At 45.7% G+C, this 19,466-nt stretch overlaps 1 protein-coding gene across 5 annotated transcripts in view; it reads left to right on the plus strand.

Moving 5' to 3' along the window:
- Nucleotides 1-19,466, plus strand: part of CHL1 (cell adhesion molecule L1 like) — a 193,916-nt gene that overhangs the window by 153,838 nt on the left and 20,612 nt on the right. For all 5 annotated transcript variants that reach the window (XM_088482453.1, XM_088482454.1, XM_088482452.1 and 2 more), the window contains 3 exons: nt 791-995; nt 6,295-6,417; nt 16,004-16,183. In XM_088482453.1, coding sequence (XP_088338579.1) covers nt 791-995; nt 6,295-6,417; nt 16,004-16,183 — 508 coding nt within the window. The remainder of the gene's footprint in view (nt 1-790; nt 996-6,294; nt 6,418-16,003; nt 16,184-19,466) is intronic.

Here is a 19,466-nt window from a genome sequence, read left to right on the forward strand (position 1 = left end):
TACATCTGAGGCAATTGGTATTTCAGCGTCTAAAGCGCAGTGGGCGTCTCAGGCCTTGCACATTCAGAAGCACGGCTGTACACAGGGACGGGCTTGTAGTGGCATTAGCATAAAGCCATAGGCGAGTGACCAGCAAAAGATGCAGACACAGACGTCACTGCATCCGACTCAGAATTAGGCCTTATGTGTCATCTCTTCCACATTGCCTATTCTGCCCAGTGTAATCCTAGGTAGTGCGCCTAAAATGGCTGCTTCACTTCACCTGGATGCTTCATGGGTAGGATGAATAATCCTTGGAACTGATGATCCAGACTATCTGCCTGACCTCTGTATTATATTCATGGTTCCTGTATTTTATGCAAATCTAAACCTCTGCATTATGTTCATGGTATCTGTAAAGCGCCTCGAGCCCTGCTTGAGAAAAGTACCCTGAGCCTGTATATCAACTGTGGCGGACTCAATGTGTTATATATTAGATGTGAAGCTGTATATAATATCAGATATGGTGCAGTCAGCTTGCTGCATACTTTACCATCAGTGTGCTGTATATTATCGCGGCTATGGAGCATACAGTGCCATGGATGGTTTATATTTGATTCTAAGATGTCTGGTCATTGCTTGTACAAGCTCTATTAAACATAATTTACAGTATAATGTGAAGGCTACTCCACCATTGTGCCTCATTGATGTAATGTCTCCCTGTTGTCATTCCGTGGTGGCATTAAACAGAAAGTTTGGTTCTATTTGAATGAATGCTCACTTTCAATTAATGTCTCTGTTTGTTTTCTAGATAATTTACTGGAAATTGAAAAATCTAGAAGATGAAAAAATGCATCACACTCAGCGACATGTTCTGTCATTTACTGGTCGGAGAAACTGGGGCATAATTCCAAATCTTCATCCGTTTAGTCACTATCAGGTGTCTGTTGCGGCCTATAACACTCGAGGCGATGGACCAAAGAGTACCCCTGTCACATTCCAGACTCCAGAAGGAGGTGAGGAGACAGACGGTGTCATTTGTCAGCATCCGTTTTCTTGTTAAAGCATATTTATGTCATACTTGCTGACTTTTAATCTGCCCTCCCCGGGAGAAGCCCGGGGAAAGGCAGCAGTCGGGCCAGACCATTCGCGCCATTAGGCCCCGCCTCCCATGGTGAATGACCAAATTATGCCATTAACATATAATTGCATCATTAGCCCAGGCCCCGTAATGATGGACTGCAGATTTCTAGTAAGTTTCCCCCCATTTGTGGGAGAAGTGCCTACACTTCCGGGGGTGTGGGGGGCTATCCGGAAATCAGGAGCTTCCTGTGACTTCCGTGAGTGTAGGCAAGTATGATTTATGGGCCTGATTCATTACGGATCGCTATTGCGATCGCAGCTGCGATTACGCACGCAAGCCCACTGCAAAAATATGCTAATGTTTGCAATAGCAATGCTCTCGCAGGCCAACATAAAGACGCCCACTTCCCCTTTATCACATCTGTAATACTTTGCAAATCTGTGAAAACATTGGGACCATCAAGTAACATCGGAGCCTCACGCACAATTACACAAGGTCAGACCTTACTCAGAAATTGCTAACCTTCCTGTATGCAGTGAGAGCCCAATCTGCGTATGCCACCGCACTGGCTAATTTATGCACGCCCCTGTAATGGATTTCAAATGCAATGACACGCCTGCGTTTTGCCGATCCCCCTCCCCAGTGAACACCCCCAAACGCCCATTTCCTGTCACTCTGCGATGGGTCTGCGTGGTCTCCGCGATCTCTGTGTGTTCGCAGTGATGCCTTTGCACATGCGCACTGCGATGCATGCGCAGTACGCAACAATCACCCGTCTGCATGCGTAATCGCAATAGCGATCCGTAATGAATCAGGCCCTATGTACTATATAATGTTCAGCTACATCTGACAGCAGTCTGTATTTCAAGCTACACTCTGTAAATAGCAGTCACCTGGGAGTTCCAAAGAAAGTAACTTTTGAAGTGAGAACAGAAGTTCAGGGTGTCTTATATATAGATAGTATCTCCTATAGGATAAAATAAGTCTTTACAATGTGTAAGTCGAAACTTGTTTTCTAACTTTCATCATCAGTGTTCACAAGTGGTATAATTATCATTATGCACAGTGGCACTACAACATTTTTAGGTTGGGGGGCCAAGATATCATTTAATTTTAGTACTCCTTAATCGCTGAGTGCAGCTGAAGTAACCCGCCACACCATCTACCTGATGACAGAGATCAGTAAGCCTGAGGGGTCTTTGCTTTTGTTGATTTGGCCTCTGTATGTGGACATCACTTCTCTCTCCCAGTCGCCTCACTCACTCACACAACACTTAACACAGCACTACTGCGCAGCTCTGGGAACACATGAAGCTAAAAGCACATCCATATACAGACATTTTATCCACCCAGCACTGGGAGAGGAGGAGGATGGTTACCTGCATGCTGCAATTCATGCAACCACTAATAATGCAAGTGTAGCACAATAGTACACATTGCATTCATGCCACAAACTATTATCAGCCACCACTACACACACGATGCTGGGGGAAGACAAGCTCAGACTTCACCTTATAATCAGGGCCGGCTACAGAAATCTCGGGGCCCGGTACAGTGATATCTCTGGGGGCCCCACCTTCTCGCCACCCTCCCCTGATACCGCACATCCCTCCCCTGCATATGTGATATGGGAAGCATGAGATTTTTAACTGAAAGAAAAGCCAGCCTTTAAATAAAGTAAAAATAGACTATGATTTACCACACTGTTTCTCTGTCACTGATGATGCAGGCTGTAGTTCTTGCCTGCCGTCTCTTGCAAGGTCTTCTTGATGTCAGTGCTGTGGATGCCACAGGGGTAGAAGGCAGGGCCGAAACTAGGATCTTTGTCACCCGAGGCAAAGCAGTATTTGGCGCCCCCCAGTCTCTGATAAGCAGCCCCATTTTTGGGGTGGGTCTGCAAGTCATGTCCTTGTTCTTGCCATGCTGTGGGCTTGGCCAGACCTCTGAGAGCTGTGGGGCAGCCCCATTGTCTCCCGTCTCAACACGGATGAAGAGCGCATGTGCGACAGTGCCCAACCAACCTCCCTCCGGACTGCAGGACACTGTGGCCTGCAGGTGGTATAGCGGTACAATCTCCAAAAAGTGGGACTATACCGCTGAAATGGGGACAGTTGGGAGGTATGCAAAATATAATATATATATATATATATATAAAATATATAAAAAATTCCTTTATAGAAAAATGTCAGCAATGAAGAAACACTTGCTGACAAATGTAATAAATAATTTGTTTTCTACTCTACAAACTGGTGAGTGCAGCCTATATAATATATATATATATATATATATATATATATATATATATACACACATATATATACACACACTTATTTTTTTATATATATATACATACACACACACTCAGTAATAAAAAGCTTTTATTTACCATTTGCAGGAGCAGGCAGGGCTGGGATGTGATGTGCAGGGCTGGGCTGGCAGGCAGGGGCCAGAGAGGGAGGCTCTTCTCCACTGGCTACCATGGTCTTTATGTCGGGGACTTCAGACTCCCGACGGTGCCGGGGAAACGGCAGGAAGTGCGGAATCGCACCAACTTAGAGAAGAGGCGCCGGGGTGTGATGAGGGGAGGGAAGGGGAGGGACTTCCTCTGCCTCTCCTCCGACCCGACTGCCTCCTAGCTTCTCCCGTGGCAGCCACCAGCATGCCTTGCTTGTCTGCTGTTGACACTGGCCGCAGGTCCCTTTATTGCGGCGGGCTCCAGTGCAATGCACCGCCGCTAGTTCCTCATGACCCTGGAGCGGCCCTGCGGCACCCCCTCAAATCTGTGACCCGGTGCACACGCACCCCTAGCCCCCCCCTAGTTGCGGCCCTGTAGAAGGGATGGTAGAAGGGATGGTGTCTGCAGCCAGCCATTCTTAGTCGTCAGCCCCTCATCACCTACATCAAATTCAGCCTCTCATAACCATCAGCTCAGAAGCCCCCCATCACCTTTCTTCGTCCCCAGCCCCTATCATCTTCTGCCCTCAGCCCCCCATCACCTTTCTCCACCCCCATCCCCCATCACCTTCCTCTGTGTCCAGCCCCTGTCACCTTTTGCCCCCAGCCCCCATCACCTTCATCTGCCTCCAGCCTCCCTCGTCTTCCTCTACCCTCTTCACCTTCCTCCGTCCCCAGGCACCATCACCTTCCTCTGCCCCCAGCCTCCTTCATCTCCTCTGCTCCCTTCACCTTCCTCTGCTTCCAGCCCCTGCAACCTTCTTCCCCAGTCCCCATCACGTTCCTCTGCCCCCAGCCTCCTTCACTTTCCTCTGTGTCCAGCCTGTCACCTTCTGCCCCCAGCCCTTGTCACCTTCCTCTGTTCCCTTAACCTTCTTCCAACCCCAGCCCCATTCCTAATGGCAGCCTCAACTCCAGTCCTTACTACTGCAGCGGCACAGCCTACACTACCGCAGTGGCGCAGCCAACACTACTGCAGCAGCTCAGCCGGCCTGACGGCCAGCCGGGGAGCCATGCACGGCGACGTGACCTATGACGATCCCAGTTCTGCCCGGGCCAGGCTACAGGAGAGCAGGGGCTGGGTGGCAGCTATGGGTCGCGGCGGTTGGAACAGTCAGTCCGCCAACCGTGTTTTGTGCCCGTCTGAACCTCGGGACCCGTTACGAGTGTCCCATTAGTCCCCCCTGTCGCCAGGTCTGCTTATACTGCCCAAAAAACAAAAACATTCTTATAAAAAATGAAAAAAAAAGATTTTCTTTTGTAGGTTATAATTATAACTTATAAATAGCTGCACATTTAAGTTGGTTTTGTTTAGTCCTAATTCAATAGGAGCTATCAATAGTATGTATTGTGAGATGGCAGATATGGTCAAAAAGAAACAAATATGCAAACTCATTTATCCTAAACTGTATTCTCTAATAGGTCAATCATGTTACATACATGTGTATATGTATGTATCCACAACAGTAAATAACATACTGCTTCTGTTCATTACAGGGTGGGGGGTTCTCCATTCCTCAGCATTCAGCAAAGATTACTCATGCCTAGCGGGCACTGCCTGGCTCTGAAGCATCCCTCCCATGAGGCTGCTGCTGATCTCCATGGGTCACAAAAGCATGTTATAAGCTCCACCAGTCAGGGCTCAGCACATGCCTCTTTGACCTTTTGTGCTAAGTTGCACTGCACTTGTGTGCCCCAATGCATTTAGGGAAGCCACTCATTTGCCTCATTTTTCATGGCCCTCCAATGTTATTTTATTACTTTGAGGGCCTGAGCCCTGAAAGTTCTATTTTTTTCCTGTGGGCCTGTACTTCTGGCCCAAAAGCACAGGCCCACAGGGATACTACCCCCCCTCCCACCAGCCCAGCCCCAACACAGGATTAACAGGAATAAACTAACATCAGTTATCAGTGCCCAACCCCACAAGAAAAATATAACCCCCACCTTAACCCACCACAGCAGGAATAAAATAACTTTCATTTCAGCCCCCCCCCCCCCTCCCCCCAGGCAGCCCAGCAGCACCACAATATGAAGAAAAATAACATTCATTAATTCTCCCTCTGAATCCAGACAGTCCACTCCACTGTCCAGAAGTCAGCACAGCAGACCACTCCGAATCCAGGCAGCAGGATAGCCTCTATGCAGCGCATTCTGGTACCTGGTGGTAGTGGTGACAATCCACCCCTGACCCAGCCCTCCAGAGTCCCCCGGCACTCTCTGTCTCCTATCAATTGCCTCAGGAGTCAGGCCAGTGAGCAGCCGGCTTACAAATCACCTCACCTCCGCCGGTGGGCATGCAGTTTTCTGCCCATACTGTCCACCAACAGAAGAAAGTCGGCCCCTCGCGGGCTCGCTACGCTCGCCACGCTTCGGGCTCGGCGACTTGCTCCGCTCGCCACAAGATTATATTCCCCCTCTATGCCCGCATGGATGGTAGAGAATGACATTGAACAGTAACTGATGATGTCAGGGTAGCTGTAACCGGGCGGGGTAGGCACGGCTATTGAGGGAGCAGACAGGCGTGGGGCAGCGTAGCGTGACCTCTGACGTCACGCCCACTCAGCCGCACTGCCTGCCTGCCGGGCTGAGGCAGCAGGCTCTGACTCTGCGCTGCCCAGCTAAACACATCAATTCTCATGTACTGTTCAATCCCGTAAATCCCAGGATTGGCACCAGATATATTGACAAGTGTGTACCCAGCTTAACACAGCTGGTATTGTGACTTTAGTGACTCAAATCACTTTCCTGGTACTCATATACTGTATCTTGTTTCACAGTTCCTGAACAGCCACAGCTCCTAAGAATTGAAGGTTCTGACATGGAATCTTTCACACTATCCTGGGCACCACCAAAGAGGACAAATGGTATACTGACCAGCTACATACTGCAGCACCAGATAAGTATGTACATGATTTCCCATAAAGAGTTTTGTTTTTTAAAAGCACACTGTGTAACTGTAAACCATTAATTAAATGCAGTCATACGCAAAATGGCTATGCAAACCCCCACAGAATAAAATGCTGTGACCTGACTGAGTAAACAGCTATCTGACCATACAATACTAAGGTAGTGAGCAGCTACAACTATGCACAATCAGTAATGCAGGTTGAATAAAAGCACCCTTGAAAGTGCAGCAGAATCACAGCAAAAGGGGCTGATTCTAATTGGATGAAGCTCTGTGCACGGATGCAAATGGCGATGTTTTGCATACAGCGCATGTGCCGATGCAAATTTATGTACTTTCACATATGTACTTCCTATTCTGATTTGTAAGCATCTCAGTTGGATCTGTCCGTGAAATTGGGAGTTTCGGGACAGCAGCAATGTGAGCGTATAGAACCATCCTGTCTTGTGGGAGTGTCATGGGTGTCTATCAAACGCCACTTGCGATTCGGAGTCGTGCACATGGATAAGGGAATATTGGCCCTCATTCAGACCCACTCGCAAGCGGGCGCACGTACGTTAGGCGTACGTACAAAAATATTTAAATTCAATGGCTCGCTCGTATTTTCGTTCGCATCTAAAATTCCTCCCTAAACTCCGGCGACCCCTCCTCTAACTAACGAGCGTGCGAAATAGCGAGCGTACATCCCCGAAATGGCTTGAAGGGAACGCACGCACAAGTGAAACTGGAAGTGGCCTTGTCAGATGTCGATTACCTGCTCCTTTATTCTGCCTACCTCCCTCAATCGTATCATGCCAATCAATGTATCAATTAGCTTAATTGTTTGTTTTTTTTCAACACAATGCAAGAAACTTTACTCTTGTCCGTGTTTGTGTTTACCCGCAGAATACGTACGGATGGAACATTCGCTTTTATTGTTCAAAAAACATGTGAACCACAATTAAACAATTGTTCTATTGCTGTGGATCCCCGCATATTTTCCGGGGTTCATTTCTTTATTTAAATTTGCAAACGCATGTCACTGCATCAAGCCTATCATAACTCTCCAGAGATTTGTGGCCCTGTTGAACACATGACTCATACACTAACCAATAAAATTGCTCCTGTTAATTTCCAAAATACATTAGCCAATCAGAAATTTTGGCCACACTTTATCAAAAATGTTTTGTATGAAAAACTCCATTGCCATCATGAGAGCCTCCGCATTCACCAGGCGCGAGCTGCTGGTGCTTACGGAGGTGATGGATAGGCGGATCACCAGCCAGCCTCCACCCATCACCAACCGGCAGAAGCGCTCCGCGTATGCGGAGGCACGGTCCCGCCTGCGGTCGATGGGTTCACGCCGCAACATCGGGCAGCTTGAGCGCAGGTGGTCAAACCTGCAACGGCGAACGCCCCGCTTGCTGGCATGCTTTCGCATGCAGATCGTTGAAAGTAAGTGTTATGTATTGTGGTTTCCATGTTTGTGTTTGTGGGGCAAACTGCGTGTGCATGTTTTCCTGTCTGTCCTATTAATTATTTGTCCTCATATCTGCGTGTGCATGTTTTCCTGTCTGTCCTATTAATTATTTGTCCTCATATCTGCGTGTGCATGTTTTCCTGTCTGTCCTATTAATTATTTGTCCTCATATCTGCGTGTGCATGTTTTCCTGTCAGTCCTATTAATTATTTGTCCTCATATCTGCGTGTGCATGTTTTCCTGTCTGTCCTATTAATTATTTGTCCTCATATCAGCGTGTGCTTGTTTTCCCTCTATTTCTGTTTTTTTCATTCTACTCCTTTTTGCATGTTTTTTGTTGCTGGTTTTTTTTTTTTAATTTGGGCCCCGGATTTGCCCAGAAACTAACCTCAATTTGTTTGACATATTTTAGGAGGACAGTCAAGACTACGCCGTCACCGTCCGGCCAGACGGCGTTCCCGGCCACTATCCCCAACCCCCAGCCAACACTCCACCCCAAATATTTCCCCTATACCCCACTCCTCCCCAGCCTTCCCAGACCCTCTCCCGGAACTGTCGGGCCTCCTTCCCCTCCGTCCCACTTCCCCCTCTCCTCCACCCACCCCTCTTCCAATTACCCCCTCCCCGGAGTCCATCATTACCCCTCCCCGTTCTTTGGGGAATGAAGGCTCCTCCGAGGAGGAACATGGAGGGACTTCCGGAGCTCCCGTTTTGGCTCCCGGTATGTTTTTATTTCTCATTTTTTTTAACCACAAACTGTTTGTATGTAATCATGTGTCGTGCTTGTTTGGTTTACTTTTGGTGATTTAGCAGTTTGCCTTTACCTCTTCCTGCTGATTTCAACATACACATATCACACCTGTGTGAATTTGTAAATAGGCCTTGTATTTTTGCCAGCACCCCCTTTTTGTTTTGGTTTTTTTTTTTTCGGTTTAGGAGTGATTTCGTTGTGTTTTGGTTTTTTTAATGTGGCTTCCCTATTGTTTGATTAATCCACACACTTTTCTCACCCACAGAGGAACAGAGGCGTCGTCAAGAGGTGGAGGATTGTGTTGGCCAGATGCGGCAACATGTAATTGGCCTTCTTGTGGCCCTTGACCGGCTGTCTGGCATCCTTCGCCAGTAGTTTTTTTTGTTTTTTTTCGTTTAGTAAATAAATTTTGTAGTTCTAATATACGTTCTGGCTCATTCTTTTTTTCTAAAACACAAATAGTTTTCCCTGACATAAGTAGACTGTTCCTGCACGGATTTCCATTTTTTAAAAGTTAGATTGTATTTTGTATTTGTATGTTAAACAGCCACAAGAAACACATAACAGTAACAATGTCATTTCCCTTTTTGGGTGTAGTGTCAATTAGATATTTCGCCATTTTACAGGTTCCTAGTTGGTGTGCAAGCTGCTTAGGCCAATCTTCAAAATCCAAAGGTTTGGACAGGCTTCCTTTTGGTGTGGGTTGGGAACCTGCAAACATATTTCAGTTTACATCAACTGGTGTCAGTACTGGATTACCCCTTAGTCAATTGTAAGGTGTGTTAACCTGGTTCCACTTGCTGTTAACGTCCAAAAAAAGGAAGACCATTTCACTCTCCAAACATTTATTCACAACATAAATGAGAAATCAAAGTGGTCAGTCCCAAAACAAAAAAACAGTGATAATCTCAAATACAACACATACAAATAAAATATTTAATAAAAAAAAACAATCAAGAACTGGTTGACGAAGGACCATGCCAACATGATTCCACAAACATGGCGTTGGGATATGGGTTCCAGAATATATGGACAAAATCACCAGATCCAGGTTTGGTAAGGGTAGCAGGAAGTAGTGAGCGTTGGAGTGGCAAAGATTATGTGAACAAACAGAAGATGGTGAAAAAATAAAAATAAATTAGATGTTCGCAAACAAACACGAACACATTAGGTATAAACACTGTAGTTTGGGTCAAACTTACCTAAAAAATCTGGCCACCACATCATCGCGTATGGCCCCCCCACATACTGACCTCCGACCAACCTCGGGGGGGCCATCCTCAGGTAAGGCATCCTCTGGCTGCATTGGGACACCACTCCTTATGGCGATGTTGTGAAATATCCCACACAGGACCACAATTTTCGACACCATATCCGGCAAATACATGAGCTCGCCACCAGAGCGGTGGAGGCATCTGAATCGGCCTTTTAAAAGGCCGATACAGCGCTCCACCACTTGCCTGGTGGCTGTAAGTGCGGAATTATACTCACTTTGTGAGCCTGGTGTGGGAGCCAAATAAGGAGTGAGCAGCCAGGACATGCAAGGGTATCCACTGTCTCCTGTGAAAAATAAGAGACAACATCAGGAACACTGTGTATCAAGCTTAACAGTGTTATGTACTAAAGGTCTCCACTTACCCAGAAGCCACGCATCACCAGCTTGTAGGTTGGTTAATTTCTGCCATATCCCTGATTGCCGGATGACGAAGGAGTCATGTGCACTTCCTGGTAACTTAGCATTCAGGGACAGGATCTGGAGGGAGGCATCACATACCACCATTACATTCAGGGAGTGATAGTGTTTCCTGTTTCGAAATATTGCCTCCAGCCGTGCTGGAGGCTGAAGTGGTATGTGAGTACCATCCACAACCCCTATGATGTGTGGGAAGCCAGCTATTTGGTAAAAATTGGCCTTGGCCACACTAAGGGCACCCATATCCAAAGGCATTTGAATAAAATGATGGAGGTGCTTGAAAAGTGCCTCCATCACTGCCCTCAGGATCCGGGAAAAGGAGGATTGGGAGATGCCCGCCACTATTCCCACCGTTGTTTGAAACGATCCTGAGGCACAGAAATGTAACACCGCCATAAATTGCGTCAGTGGTGGTATTGCTGTTGGACTGTCAATTTGCCGCTCAAGATCACTTTCTATTAATGAGAGAGTGTCTATGATGATTTTGGGAGGTAGACGGTAGCATCTTAAAACCTCATCATCGGGCATTCCAAAAAGGGTGACACGTGTTCGAAATATCTGGGGCCTTGCATGCCTACGATGCCTACGCCTGGGATGAGATTGAGGTTGGTCGGCTTCCGGGAGCATGGCCAGAACAATCCTCTTCAGATCAACCTGAAATTCCAAAATTTTAAAGTAAGGCTTTTGACCCACCCCCAAACTATATTAAAACAACTTAGCTTGATGATACCATCCATTGCTGCTTACATGCCGGGGTATTGTCATGATTCGTCCAAACTGAAAATAAACAACAAAATTACTTGACACATTTCACTCTGTGCATTTTTGTGGATACATTTTGTGCTAGACCAAAGTTCAAATATGCCAAACACCCATTTAGCAAAACCGCAAAGCGACATTTAACACAGTACATCAAAACGGGTCGAAATGTTGGCTCAAAAAGCGAAAGCTAAACCATCAAAAAGTTAGAATGATTATTAAGCTGTTTAAAATGCGCAAATTAGTTCGCTAATACAAGTCACAAGAGTAACTACTAAAAATGTGCTAATTAGTTCGCTAATACAAGTCACAAGAGTAACTACTAAAAATGCGCTAATTAGTTCGCTAATACAAGTCACAAGAGTAACTACTAAAAATGTGCTAATTAGTTCGCTAATACAAGTCACAAGAGTAACTACTAAAAATGCGCTAATTAGTTCGCTAATACAAGTCACAAGAGTAACTACTAAAAATGTGCTAATTAGTTCGCTAATACAAGTCACAAGAGTAACTACTAAAAATGCGCTAATTAGTTCGCTAATACAAGATAAAAAATGGACTTACCAAGAGCAAATATCTAAGATGCAAAATCAAAAGGTCTTTGGGGTCGAAAATAAACAAAATCTAAAATAGAATAAATTAGGTATCCAAAAATTACAAAATATACGAAACACAATGAAACAACAATTGAACAAAAGTTAGACTTCACAAAACTTACCAAATCAACAAACGATGTCCCAAAAATATAAACCAACAAAGATAACGGAAAAAAAAACGCAAATCTAACCAACAAACGATTCTCCAACCTCCAACTCCTTTCTACACAATCAATAAACTCCAGCCAAGATAACCTCCAACAATCCAAAAACGCCACCTCGACTTGAGACACACCAAGCCATAAATAGTGTTTCGTTTCCCGCACAAATTAAGGAGGGATCATAGGGCCGCACAATCAATGATGCGGCCGCAAAATAAGGACGCATGTATAAATACGTCACGAAAACACATTCAAATTCTGGTGTATTTCTTGTTTGGACCGCAGACATGGCGACAGACCAGGGAAAAAATGCCCAAGAGTCAGGCGGTAAGTCTTTCATGCATTTTCTATCAACGATTAATTTGAAACATAAGATGAGGCAAGTTGTGATTTTGTGAATTCTGTAAATTTACACAAATAGGTGAGGAGGATGACATGGAAGAGGCTGCTGGGCCCAGTATTCCGGCCAAAGCGGCCAAAAAAAAAAGGCAGCCACATTTCACAAAAAGGAGATGGAGGTTTTGATCCAGAAGTGTGTGGACATCCTGCCACAGGCAGACAGGAATATGAGTCTAAGCCAGAAGTGGAGAATGTGGGAAGAGGTAGCCGTTGCTGTCAATACGGTGGGTGATTATGTCCGTCTAGCCCGGGATGTCAAACGGCGGTAAGTAAACCCTTGCCCCCCCTAAAAACAAACCCCATTTTAAACCAAAGGATAATGGCTTCCATTTTTCCCCACAGATGGGGCGACTTCAAATATCGCCTAAAGCAAAAACTCGCGGACAGGGCTAGGCATGCAAGGGGGACAGGTGGGGGTCCCACCCCTGTGTCATTGGAGTTGACGGATTTAGAAGAGCTGGCACAGGGGTGTGTGCAGCCTGTGGAGGTGTTTGGCGTGTCCAACATGGATACGGACATGCCAGACTTTGCGGCTCCTCATGTTGGCCCAGGTAAGTATTGTGATGTCACCAACTCTGAAATGCTATTGTGCCAATATGTAGATTCTAATGTGAGTCTTTTCTCATTTTTCCAACAGAGACACAGGCGGATGAGTCTGCTCCAGAGGGAAGCCTTGGCCGCAGAATTTCTGCTGGCTCTGCAGGGGAGGAACCAGTACATCCGGCTGAGGACCCTGCAGAAGCCAGTCCAGGGCGTGCCTCCTCGCAGGCAGTGGGCCTCCTCACAGAACTCAATTTCAAATCGGATTTCCATACGGAGATTCTGCAGAGGATGGACGCCAGTCTGCTACGGGTGGCTGAGGCCCTGGAGCAAAATGCTGCGGCCAACGTGACCATTGGTCAGGCCCTGGCGGAAAATACCAGGGCCAACATCCGCATCGCCGATGCCCTGGAGCAGCTCGTTCGACAGCACATGGTGGAGCCGACCTCCCTTCCTGCCGGAACATCTGGATCCTCCACCTCTGGCACAACATCAGCCAATCCTCCAAATGTGCCTAGCCCTGTGCCTAGTCCAGAGGCCACAACATCTGCCTCTGGACAGGCCAGCCTGATGGCATCCCGGACCCGGTCTGGCGCCCACCCTCCCCCATCCAAACGGGCGAAAAAACGGTGACAGCAATGGCGACTTTTCCCACACTCCTTCTGTGCTTGGCTCATATTCCTTTCTGGTCAAAACTTCCCTCTCCTTTCTTGTGAAATGTTTTTAAGTTATTTTTGTACGTTTATGTTATCAGTTATTGATTTTTTTTTTTTGATAAAAAGTATCTTTGGCAGAAAAACAAAAAAAAAATATTATGCCAATTGGTTTGTGTTTAAACAATAAATTTATGAAAAAAATCTGACATTGTATTGTGACATTATTGGACAAATGGGTTACATTTAATCCTGGCCCTAAAGGCAAAAAAGGACACCAAAAACCATTTCATTTGTATAAAAAAAAGGCCTCTTGAAGGAACGTTTAAAAAAACACATAACGATGCAAATTGCACATTAAAAAAAAAAAGGGGAGCTAATTAAAACATGATGACATTATTGTCACAATAGGCCATAAACAACAAATTGAGGCCAAAAAAAACCCCAAAAAATGTACGCCAATTGATTGTGTAATCCTGACATTAGCAGGTATGATTTCCACCTGCGTACGGTTTTGTGCTATCCCAATAAACTGCTTTCCAAACACATACCAAGCCGGTTTTCAATACAACACTAATTGCTTTTGTGACCACCCGCGATTAATCGCTGCAACATCGTGGAGTCCCGGGACGGAGGAGAAGGCCATCGCCAATGTGGTCGAGTAATCCAGACCCTAAACTGTGCGAGCATTTTGAAGGGAAAGAGGATGTTCCAGTGACGTATGTGACGGTCCGAACACATTTGACGTTCGCATCTGCTAATGTATGTACGCCCCAAAAACGCCTCGCCACGCCTGCGTTTTTCCATCTCCACCCCCGTCAACACCCAAAAACGCCCTGTTCTGTCAATCACATTTGACATGTCACTTCCTGTACGCTATTTTAGGAACGACAGATAAAAAGCTCGCAAACTGCCATACGCACATGCGCAGTGTAACACCGACGCATGCGTGGTTAGTCAACATCGGAACGCAACGAGCGTACTGCTGTTTGCGAGTGGCTCTGAATGAGGGCCATTGTTTCTAACGGAGCTCTAGTACCTAGCATGGAGTTGTTGCAAGTGCTGATACAAATGATGGCGGTTGCGGTGGTTGCAGTAAAATCAGTGGATGGAAAGGCTTTCCTCTTGAAGAAGCACAAACCCGGCATTAGCCCTATGGATAAGGTAGTACAGTATATCTGGCTTCTGCAGCTTCCAGCAACTACAGCCACTTTCTGTGTGACTTTCTGTGCTATGCGAGGGAGACAAATCACAGGTGCACAACTCCAAATTACTTTATATATATATATATATATATAAATACATTTTTGCCATAAATAGAGGTTTTTAGCATAATCATGGCCAAGGTTATGGGCCTACCCACCATATCCAGGTAACCTCTGTAGGGTAGATCCCTAACATACTATGGTTCAAATCCAGAGCGCAGGCCACCCCCAAACCAGCTCAGCCGAGCCACCCCAGGGCATCGCTCTAATGATGGTGGGTAGGCCCATAACCTTGGCCATGATTATGCTAAAAACCTCTATTTATTTATTGCTACATTTTATTGCATAATGTATTTATATATAATTAGTAATTTGGAGTTGTGCACCTGTGATTTTTCTTTTTCTGTGCCTGCATTAATAGTCCCAACAGGTAGCACCTCCCATTATATATATTCAGGGTATGCAGTCTAGGACCCTTGCCTATACTGTACACTCCATTTAGTGTGCTTCTTTGCACACCTGAAGGCATGAGACACCTTCAGCATGGACTAGCACCCCTCCCTTATTGGTTTAAAGCATGGAGTCTGGTATTGTGAATGCACACTAGTAATAGGCACAGTGCAGCAGAGCGGCTTCCGTGTCCCCTCATCAGCGTCACGCGACACATCATGTCCGTGACGCTGATCACTGGTGTTCGGCCTCAGGAGCCGCTCTGCACTGTATGCAGCAGCTGCAGCGCTGACTATAACAACACCCATAAGATGCTCTCTACGGCCTTGTGTGTATGCAAACACTTCAGCCGCACACCCAAGAGACTCCTATAACACACCCATAAGTTAGACCATCTCCGTGTGTCTGAATACCCACCTCCCAGGAAAGCGCAATACATTTTCAATATATATCAATACAATTCTCTGTACATGTGGCTGAAATCGCAACTGGGCCTGATTCAGAGATGGCCGCTATTTGCTTCACTGCTGCGTCTTTATAACCATGGATAGTTTTGCTTGATTTTATGTTTATCCCTAACTGGAGCTGTAGATCGGCCCTGGCGCACATAAGAAAGGGGTGTGGCTACACCTCACAGGGGAGTGTCGTAAGTCACGAGGGCAGCACATAACATCTGCCTGCATGCCAGTCAAGAAGGGAGGTGGAGCTGCTCTGCTTTTGGGTCGTATCAGCCCTCCTGGAATTTGCCAGAAGGGCCAGATGGCCAGTTAGGCCCTGCCTCTCCCCCTCTATCTCTTAACAAAAATAACTCAAATGCATCCCATATGTATGCAGGATGTACAAAGATATTCACATGTATACATGCACAGATATTTTTAGAAGCTTCCAGTTAAATGTAACTTTTCTGTCTTTCAGTTAATGAAAGCAATGTATCTGGAATTTTAAGTAATATCACCATAACAAACCCAGAGGCAGTCAGCCAGAAAGTTCCCCGTCTTGAAGTAGGAACAAAGTACAAATTCTACCTACAGGCATGTACACGAATGGGCTGTAGCAAGCCTGTGAGTGAGGAAGGACTGGCACTGGCACTACCAAGTAAGTGATCTTAGTATTTCTACTCTACTTGTAAATATCTTGATGAATGATAGTCCTGTTTGTGAGACTCCAAATGGAGCGTTTCTCAGCTGCAGCTCTCCTTCACACTAAGGGGTCTAGTTATCAAGCAGTGAAAAGTGTGGAGAAGTGAACCAGTGGACAAGTTGCTCATAGCAACCAATCAGCTTTCAAGTAGCATTTGTCAAGTATAGTCTATAAAATAATAGGTAGAAGCTGATTGGTTGCTATGGGCAACTTCTCCACTGGTCCACTTCTCCACACTTTTCACTGCTTGATAAATAGACCCCATAAGAACAATTCAACCAGCTGTTCTAAAAAAAAAATAAGCACCAAATATAAAAGTGTGACCTTCAAAAAGTGCTGCTTGTAACATTCAGTTTCTCACTTATAATATCCCACTCTAATACACTCTCATAGAGCTTTCACATATCTTCATTTCCCATTATCAATAAGCTCCTATTGCTCTTTTTATACACACCTACATTAATTCAAAGATACTTTGTTTCAATCCATAAAATTTCTGACATTGTGGGCAGGGGCGTTTCTAGAGAGAAGGGGGCCCGTGTGCAGTCTCCGACACATGCCCCCTCCTCTCGGCCAGCGCCAGAGTTAATAGACTCTGGGCACTAGAGTGTGCCCAGAGTCTATAATGAATGCACAGGACACCGGGAAAATGGCCATGGTGGCCATTTTCCCTGTACTGCGCATACGCAAATGACAGGAAAATGGCCACCGCGGTGGCCATTTTCCAGTAGTTTTACAGCGTCGGACCCCCGCGCCGACGTGGGACTCCAGAGAGGTAAGTAATATTATGGGTACAGGGTGTGCGGTGCGGGGCCCCCCTGGACCCAGGGGCCCGTGTTCCCCGCACCCATTATAGATACACCCCTGACTGTGGGTGACATGTAATAGGGTGTGAGTTTAGAAAAAGTGTGAGTATAGAGCTATATTCGCACATTTTCAGAACTCACCCTATGTAATAGGGTGTGAGAACATGCAAACTCGCATGTTTCTCACACTTCCGCAACTCGCAGTGGCAAAACACGCCTCCGATGTTTTGCCATTGTGAGCATGGAACTTGGGCAATGTAATAGAGTGCGAGTGTTTTGTATACTATTACTGTGTGAAATCTTGTAAAATCATAAGATCTGTGCATCTTTCTGTGCGTAAAAAAAAAAGCAAACAGTGACAATAAAAGAAAATTGTAAAAAATTATGTGCACCCCACCCCACAAGCATAATCAGCCCTGGGCTCTGTAGAGCCTGTCCTGGTTCTTAAAATACAAGGAAAAAATGTGTAGGGATCCCCCGTATTTTCAGAACCAGCACTGGGCTATGCTGAACCGGTCCTGGACTGACTAGCGGTCAGGTGTAATGCTTTGGCCAGGGCACCCGATGAAAGGGTTCCCCTGGCTGTGGCATTACACCCCCACTAGAAAGAGTTCAGTGCTGGTTATGGAAAATACAGGAGACCCTTACTCATTTTGTCCCCTGTATTTCCACAACCAGGACTGGCTTAGCTCAGGCCTGTGCTGGTTCTTAAAATACAGGGGACCCCTACACATTTTTTCCCCTGTATTTTAAGAACCAGGACAGGCTCAGTATAGCCCAGTGCTGGTTCTTAAAATACATGGGACCCTCTATGCATTTTTTCCCCTGTATTTTAAGTACTAGGAAAGGCTCGTTAGAGCCCAGGCTGGTTATGCTTGAGGGCAGGGGCGTTTTCAGAGAGGAGAGTGCCCGTGTACAGCCTCCGTTTGGGCCCCCTCCTCTCTGCAAGAGCAGCACACTGGAATATGCAGAAAGGTGTGTATAATTAACTATGGGTGCATGGTGTGCGGTGTGGGCCCCCCTGGACCCAGGGGCCTGTGTGCACCGCACACCTTGCACCCATTATAAATATGCCCCTGCTTGTGGGGAGGGGGTGCACATCATTTTTTTTTTTTTTTTTTACAACACAGAAGCCTTCACAGATCTTACTGATCTGTGTAGGCTTCTGTATAACTCTGACCTTTTAATGCTAGTCGCATTAAAAAGTCTGAGTTTTCATAGAAGAAAACTCACTGGTACTCGCATTATGTAAAAGCCTCAAACTCACAAGTTTGCAGGCTATTACATTTGGTGAGTTTTGAGATAAACTCAGACCTTTACATGTGCAAAAAGATCCAAGTTTGTCTCATACTGATCTTTGATTGACATCTTTTTTGTGTAATATAAGTGATTCTTGTGAGCATGGTGATCAAGATTGAAATAGAGACACTGGGGCATATTTAAGTGCAGGTTTTTAGAAGTGGAGATGTTGCCCATACCAACCAATCAGATTCTAATTATTATCTTCTAGAATGTTCAGTGGAATATGTAGGTAGCTATGGGCAACATCTCATCTTCTAAAAACCTGTACTTTAGTAAATATACCCCACTGTGTCAGAAATGTTATGGATTGAAACAAAGTATATTTGAATTAAAGTAGGAGTGTGCAAATAGAGTAATAGGAGCTGATTGATAATAGGAAATTAAGATATTTGAAAGCTCTATGAGAGTGTATTAGAGTGGAATATTATTATTGAGAAGCTGAACATTACAAGCAGTGCTTTTTGAAGGTCACACTTGTATATTTGGTGCTTAATCTTGATGAATGAATCTACAAATTCTTTCAAATCTGTAATCAGTGTTTCAGCGTGATAAATGAGCATGCACTCAATAGTGGGACCTCAGTGCTGACATATAGAACACACAAAGTAATGAGTAATCCAGATAATTGGCCTTTTCTATCATTTATAGGGTGTAATAATTTTTACAAAGATTTTAGGTAGACAAACTGTGATGAAAACAATATATACCACTGCAGACTGTCTCACTCAAACAGTGTGAGGTCCTCCTTGCAAAGCATTCACCTACCGCAAACTGGTCAGCCCAGGGATGGCAATCCTTGGAAAGTGTGGACTCCAAAAATAAAATGGGGTCCCCCCTCCTGCGGATCAACCAGTACTGGGCTGAAAGTTCTTTCCCACACCCCTGCTGGCGGTGGGTGCAGAGGTAATGTGTAAAAGAAAGAAATAATATTGTTCTTTACAGTGGCACTACAGGTCCCAGAAAGCCTGCCCTGGGGTGACCTGTTTGGGGCTGGTAAATGCTGTGGCAGGGGCAGAGGCATATTATGAGAGGAGGGGGCCCGTGTGCAGCCTCCGTTTGGACCCCCTCCTCTCTGTCAGCGCAGTAGATTCTGGCTTCATGCCAGAATCTACTGCTCATGCACGGGTCTC

Source organism: Taudactylus pleione, unplaced genomic scaffold (assembly GCF_031769625.1).
Source record: "Taudactylus pleione unplaced genomic scaffold, aTauple2 ptg000289l, whole genome shotgun sequence".
Classification (NCBI taxonomy): domain Eukaryota; kingdom Metazoa; phylum Chordata; class Amphibia; order Anura; family Myobatrachidae; genus Taudactylus; species Taudactylus pleione.